We start from the raw sequence: 7,423 nt of genomic DNA, 5'->3' as shown, positions 1-7,423 counted from the left end.
ACTCCTGCCAGGAGGAGCTAATGCTGTACATTAAAAACTGTAGGAATCAGACACATGCTGGGTGCGGGCCTGAGCTTATGTGGCCATGTCACCCGTGGGCTGAAAAACTCGGCTTATACTCGAGTATATACGGTACATTTCCCAAAAAGTCTCATCATGACAAGTTCTCAGTATTTTGTGTGATTTTTTTCTCCAGTCCATTTTTATTTTCATCTAAAAAATTTTCAGAATTTTTTTTTTTCTTAGCACTTCTCAGATTTCTTAGCCCAAAAATCGGCCCATACATCTCGTAACTCTTTTCCAGCGTAATGGTGCACTGTGACAATTTTCTTAAATTTGCAAAGGTCATATTCAAATCTGTGGTCATTAAATTTACCTCGAGTGGGGTGGGTAAGTGGAATATTGAGCTCATACAAGCAAATTCCTATAAAAGCATCTTCCATGGGGATGACCCTAATAATTTGAGCCACATCATAGATTTTTTTTGCCAAATCTGCAGAAAAGACATATCCAGGACCTGTACAGTAGGGTGGGAGAAGGTTTTTTGGATAAATTTCCTTAGGCATGTACCACTTAGATGCCTTGTTCCTTTTAGGGATTGCATATCTAATTATGTCTCCTGTGAAGTAATTGTTACGCACCGGTAAGTCTGGATGAAGTAGTTCATGGACCAAGTAGTCTACATTCAAAAATATGTCTACGTCTGCCTTCATGACATAGCTGGCAGAAGAACAGAATTTGGCCACCCATTCCATACCCATCAAGGTTTTCAATGTCAAGTTGTAATAGGTGTCCATGAAGTCTTGTTGGATGATGTCCCCAAAAGCCTCACTTTCTTCCTCCAACAACAACTGGGTTCGGTCAGAGGCAACCTGAGGTAGACCCACCAGAAATATCCTGACCACATCGACATCATAAATACTTTCGTTACCCCATGTTTCCCGGATCGTATGTCTAGTCTCCACATCATGGCTACCTACACACACCATTATAACAAGGAAAGGCTTCCGGTTCTTGCATTTGTCTGATTGGTTAATGAGGAACTTGTATGGATATGGGTACGGAGGAGCCAGGGGGTGCCGGAAAGACGGGTAAGTGTTATTGTTTATAGTCTTCTCTCTTTCCTGTAATTTTACAGAATGTTGTATCCACTTGCTGATAGCTTCTATTTTTCTTTGGTAGCGGAAGAAGTAGCCAGACAAAAACATGAAGACCATCAGAGAAAAAGCAAAAATTTCACCTTTCATGTTGTCCCTTGAAAATGATTCTTGCCAAGATTTCTGTAAGGGTTAAATGAGAGAAAAAGTTTAGAAAATTAAAATCATGGAGAATCTTTACCCTGTGATAGCATTGACTAGAATAGAATAGATTATGAGGATAATGTTCCTCCTTAAGGAGAGACCACCTATTAGGTGTGTGGAGACTTATACAGCCATAGTCACTCCACTGCAAGGGATCATGGGAGGAATATGCAAATCTGTCTCCCAAGATATAAATAGGGAGACAGTGCCTCTGTTATGCTGCCCTCTATAGGAAGCACCCTGAACATCATGCCGACTTTCTCAGAAGCCTTTACTGCATCATGTGGGATTTTTACCAAGTTAGTTTCTCAGCTACGGACGACTGTTTCGGTCTGGTTGGACCTCATCAGCGCAGCGTAGAGAGAACTGACTTGGTAGAAGTGAGAGGCTGAGAGACCAGATTATGGGGATATTTCAACGCCTTAAGGAGAGACCACCTATTAGGTGTGTGGAGACTTATACATCCATAGTCGCTCCACTACAAGGGAACATGGGAGGAATATGCAAATCTGTCCCTTAAGATGTAAATAGGGAGACAGTGTCTCTGTTATGCTGCCCTCTATAGGAAGCACCCTGTACATCATGCCCAACTTTCCTACAATAGAATAGAAATCTTGATTAATCTCAAAGGGAAATTCGTTTTACTATCACTTTATACAACATATAGAATAACATGTATACATGATCACAGTCACAGTATAGCAATACAGTCAGACAGTATATAGTGCAAAGTGGGTCACTAGTCCAGGACATACAGTTGGTGCACCCTACGTAAACATTAGATCACTAGTGATTTGCTGAGTATTAATCCCTTCCCAGGCACCAATTACAGGCATTATGGCAGCCACCTGGCTCCTGAGTGGCCGCCATAGTTAAACACCTGGCATCTGCCATAGTTTTATACAGCAGCCCCCTGGCGCTAATGCCTGGGATCAGTGCCTGCACCAATCATGGACATTAACCAAAGCTGACTGAGGCGCCATTTTCCTGGGAATCGCAAGCTCCAAGTCCTCCGAGTCTATGACAGCTGGGAGTCTTGTGAAGGCTCTCTGGCCTGTCATGCTATACTTACTTATGTTATTCTATGTAGCCTCTAATAGAAATGCCATATTTTTGCAATGCATTAGTATTGTAATGCATTGCATTAGTGATCATATCCCCTGGGATTCAAGACCACTAGGGGGTCTAATAAATGCAAAAAAAAAAAAAAAAAAAAATGTAAAAAAGTATTAAAAATTCAAATCACCCCCCCTTTCCCTAGAACACATTTAAAAGGACTTAAATATGTGAAACACCTACACATTAGGTAACAATGTGTTTGAAAACGCCCGCTCGTACAAATCTATAAAAATATTTTTCCTATATGGTAAATGCTGTAGTGGGAAGTGCTGTAGCCGTTTTGCCTCTGATAAAAATTTTAACAAAAAGTGATCAAGGCAATAGCAGTTCCCAAAATGGTAGAACTCCAACAGATAATGGCCAATGTAAAAAATAAATAATCATGGGACCGCCGGGTCCCCTAATGTCCCGGGCCCCGTGACAGCCACTACTGCTGCTACCCCGGTATTTACTCCACTGCAAGGGCTCTATAAACCCCCAATACTTGTAGATTGGGTAAATTAGTGTGGGGGAGGTGAGGGAACGGAGCACATTATCCACAAAGAGGGATAACTTGAATTTTCTATCTCGGACTCGGACTCCTTTCACATCAGGATCCCGATGAATCGTGTCAGCTAACAGTTCTATTCACAGAGCGAATTTAAGGAGGGAGAGGGGAAAGCCCTGTCTCGTCGCGATATGGATGGGAACGGAGGCTGAGGAAGAATGAGGGAGTATCAGCTCTGCCGTGGGCCAGGAATGGAGAGCCCAGAATGCCGTAAGAAAGGCCCCTGAGGACCCAAAGGACTCCAGTGTAGCCAACATGTACAACCAGTCAAAGCGGTCTAAAGCCTTCTCGGCATCAAGGCTCAAGAGGAGAGCAGGGATAGAGTGATGGATGACCACTTCAATCAAATCCACACTCCTTCTGGTATTGTCACTCTTCTGACAATGGGGGAAAGAACCCACCTGGTCACTGTAGATAAGCAAGTGGGGCCAAGCAATCAGTCAATTGGTCAGAATTTTAGTGAAAAGTTTCAAGTCGATTCTCAGCAGGGCTACAGGACGATAGAACAGTCCTGTAGATCCTTACCTGTTTAGGAACCAGGGTTACGTGAGAATGTAACATGGAGGGGGAAATTGGAAAGTCCGAAAAATCTATAAGGTGGACTGATAGTTTACCTTGGAAGGTTTTATAAAAAAGATAAGTGAACTCATCAGGCCCTGGGACCTTACAATTCAGGAATTCCTTGAAGATCCTCTCCAATTCCTCACCAGTAACGGGGGCATTAAGGGAGGACAAAGCCTCCGGTGATAATAATTGTGGTAGATCACAATAACGTAAATAGTGTATGGGTTGGGTCAGCGAACGGGGTGTGGGGTAGTTTAGAATAATAAGCTTGGAAATCTGAACCAACAATGATCTCCCGGTGATGTTGTAAATGACCAGAGGAGTCGTGAACCAAATGGGGTGTTGAGGTAGCATGGTGGTCCTTGAGAGTCCTTGCCAACAGTGTATGAGACTTGTTACTCCTCTCGTAATAGTGTTGATGACAATATAAAAGAAGAAGTTGTTGCACTTCATGAGTCTCCAAATCGCGGAGATCAGCTCTGGCTGCCACCAGTTGGCAGAGGACTCTCGAGGAGGGGCGCTCCGGAAGTCAGGAATGATGGGATCTGCTTTTTCAGTTGCCTGTTCTTTTAAAGTTGAGAGGCCACAACAGTACATTGTCCCAACATGTGCCATCAGGTGGGAGCTCAGTGTAGGAAGGATAACAGGACCTTTGAGTAGGGTTTCATTAAGGTTCCAGTGATCACGTTGAATAGGGGCATTCCGTATAACAGTCTATACCCATGTGCGTGTTATGAGGATGGAAAAATATATACATTACACTGTGGTATGTGTGTAATCTGACCTATAGGTAACCCAAGTAGTCTGTAGAATCGATGGAGTCATTTGAGGATTTGGTTAAACTAGAACACAATAGAGAAGGAAATATGGAATAACTCATATCACAAAATGGAATACCTAACCTGAATGGCGCATGTCAATTATATCTACGGGAAACGCCAGCGGCTTTCCTGTCGATATCATTTTAAGAGAAAGTCTGCAGAGGAAAACTCTGTGAACTTTCTCTTAAAAGCGCTGCGGAAAGAACCGCAATGTGTTCACGCAGGAGTTCTTCCTGCAGCGCTTTAGTGCTATGGATACGGCCCGTGGGGCCTAAGTCTAAGGGTAAGTTCACACGGGTCAGAATTTTGAGGCTGTATCCACCTCAAAATCGTGACCAAGAAGACGGCTCCCATTGAAATCAATGGGAGCCGGTCAGCGACATGCTCATTCTTTAGGCTGATTCGCCTCGCGATTTGGCCTGAAGACACTCCTGACTAGACCCATTCATTGGGCCTAATCCGTAGCGGAGTGCGCGACTGGATGCCTACCCGTTTTTAGTACGGAAACTGAGCGTCAAATTCTGGACCAAAAAAACACGTGTGAACTTACCCTAAGGGTGCCTTCACACGGTGTATTGCGCCGCTCCTTTAGACACGTACACACGTGTCCGAGCGCGGCACTTCAAAACAGAGCCCAGTCATTTCAATGGGTGCCGATATACGCGTGCTACCATTGATATCAATAGGTAAAAATGCCTCCGATTCATTTCAATGGGTAGCGCACGTATCTCGGCACCCATTGAAATCAATGGGCTTTGTTTTGAAGTGCCGCGCTCGGACATGTGTACACGTGTCTAAAGGAGCAGCGCGCTACGCCGTGTGAAGGCACCCTAAGGATGAGGTCAAAGGCAGAGTTCACACTGGGTATTTTTGACCGGAATTTGACGCGGAGGCCACCTCATATTCCGGTCCATAAAAAACGGTAGTCGCGGCACTCCGCTCCGGAGTAGGCCTAGTCAGAAAGGAGTGTCTTCAGGAGGATGTCCGAGGCTGAACCGGCATCCGCCTGAAGAATGAGCCGGAACAAACCGCTCCCAAAAAAAATAACTGACCAACTCCTATTGATTTCAACGGGAGCCTTTTTTTGGTCAGGGTTTTGAGGTGGATTCCGCCTCAAAATCCTGACCAACATACACCGTGTGAACTCAGCCTCAGTCCTTACTAACTCCACCATGAGAATTGCCTTAGTAGTATATTTCGGATGACCTCTATCTGCTCGCAGAATAGCGTTGCCCGCCGAGGGCTTTCTGTATAGAGAAGTAATGACTTTCCCATACTCTGAATCTCCTTGTATCGTGATGTTCAGAAAATCAGTTCTATGCAAATCAACAGAATAAGTGAATATAAGTGCAAATAAATTATTATTTAAATATAAAAAACCTGGTATGGAGACAAATTTTTAGGCTCAATTGTCAATTGAATCAAATGTTGGGTCATCCAGTATTGGTTCCATCATACGCAGTTGACATGCAATGTATAGTTGTTTTGTTTTATTTTGTTCAAAGGAGAGGAGTATAATTTGTATGCGATGTCTGTAATATGTAATTCTCCTTCATTGAGTTGGATAAAACGTGATAGGGACATTAATATACATGCCACGTCCGTAATATTCATATATACAGGGTAATATTAGATATGGAATGTCGACTGTAGTGTGTAGCGGAAGCAATAGAAGAATCATTCGTATTCTGTATTAGTTAATAACATTCTCCTCTATCCCAAAGAAAGGGGTTAAACCAGGCTAGCAATAGTTAAAGAAATGTGTAGAACCGTATAATTAACCAAATGTCATCAGGTGTCAGCGAAGAGTAGGCCGTCCTAGAGTATTGTGGACTACCGTATATACTCGAGTATAAGCCGACCCGAATATAAGCCGAGGCCCCTAAACTTACTGACAAAAAACTGGGAAAACTTATTGACTCGAGTATAAGCCGAGGGGGGGGGGGGGGGAGAGATGCAGCAGCTATTGGAAAATTTCAAAAATTAAAATGGTCGGCGTTTTTGGGTGCAGTAGGTGCTGGGGAAGGGGAGGGGGTGTTTTGGTTGTCTGTCTGCTCCTTCCCTGAGCTTGAGGACTGTTTTTTTTTTCCCCCACTTGGAATTCAGTCTGGCTGAATATAGGGGATCTGCAGTGCTCCTATTAACCCCTTCCCGACAGAACAGAGGCACTGCAGATCCCCTATATTCAGTAGACCAGGCACTGTCAGACACAGGGATACCTAATGTGTTTGTGTTTCAGTCATTTCCTACTTTTATATGTATTCTAGGGAAAGGAGGGATTTACAACTTTTATTTACTTTATTTTTTTATTATATTTTTTTTAAAGCTTCTTTTTTTTTTTACTATTTTATGGGAGATTCTATACATTACTATTGCGGCTGGTCATAGACCCCCCCCTCCCCCCCCCCCAAAAAAAAAAAAAAATAATAATAATAATAATATTTTTTTTTTTTTTTTTTTTGCTTGACTCCAGTATAAGCCGAGGAGGGCTCCATTAGGGAATTCTCCATGACTGTTTTTTACATAGAACAGCTTTTCCCCATATTTTGGTATGGCCAGTCATAAAGGTTTATCATGTTACCTCCTTACCCTAGGTTCACACCTCGCCTGGTCTGCTTGGGGATGGGAAGAATGGAAACCCAATCCCTTTTACCTGTAGCGGTAAGCTATGGGGGGATTCATTTTAGATGTATATAAGGGTCCCCTATAGGAATACATGTTGCTATATACTTACTGAACGTAGATGGAAATTTCTCCCACTTACCATCTGTATCATTATAGGACAATAGCTGCTCCCAATCTATATCCTGGAGTCCAGCCTTTAACATTGAAGATTTTTGCCCTCCCAACCTGGGGTTGTTTTATTTTACAATTTAGATTATGGTCGCTATTACCAAGGTTTTCATAAACAGAGACATGTCCAAAAAGTCCCCCATTGAAATCAATTACCAGACCCAGTAAAGCCTCCCCTCTAGTTGGATCTTCTACAAACTGGACCTTATAACGAATCTGCAATAAGTTGAGGAATTTCCTCCCATTTGCAAATAATGCAGAACCATGACCCCGGCCGC

At 43.1% G+C, this 7,423-nt stretch overlaps 1 protein-coding gene across 1 annotated transcript; it reads right to left on the bottom strand.

The window, feature by feature from the left end:
- Positions 1 to 242: 242 nt before the first annotated feature.
- LOC142204755 (beta-1,3-galactosyltransferase 2-like) lies at positions 243 to 1,217 on the bottom strand. Its single transcript, XM_075276075.1, has one exon. The coding sequence runs from the start codon at positions 1,215 to 1,217 to the stop codon at positions 243 to 245; it is 975 nt and encodes a 324-aa protein (XP_075132176.1).
- Positions 1,218 to 7,423: the final 6,206 nt, after the last annotated feature.

The sequence above is a fragment of the Leptodactylus fuscus genome, chromosome 5 (assembly GCF_031893055.1).
Source record: "Leptodactylus fuscus isolate aLepFus1 chromosome 5, aLepFus1.hap2, whole genome shotgun sequence".
Taxonomy (NCBI): domain Eukaryota; kingdom Metazoa; phylum Chordata; class Amphibia; order Anura; family Leptodactylidae; genus Leptodactylus; species Leptodactylus fuscus.
Note: the sequence above shows the minus strand (reverse complement) of the source record. Positions and strands in the feature narration are given on the sequence as shown.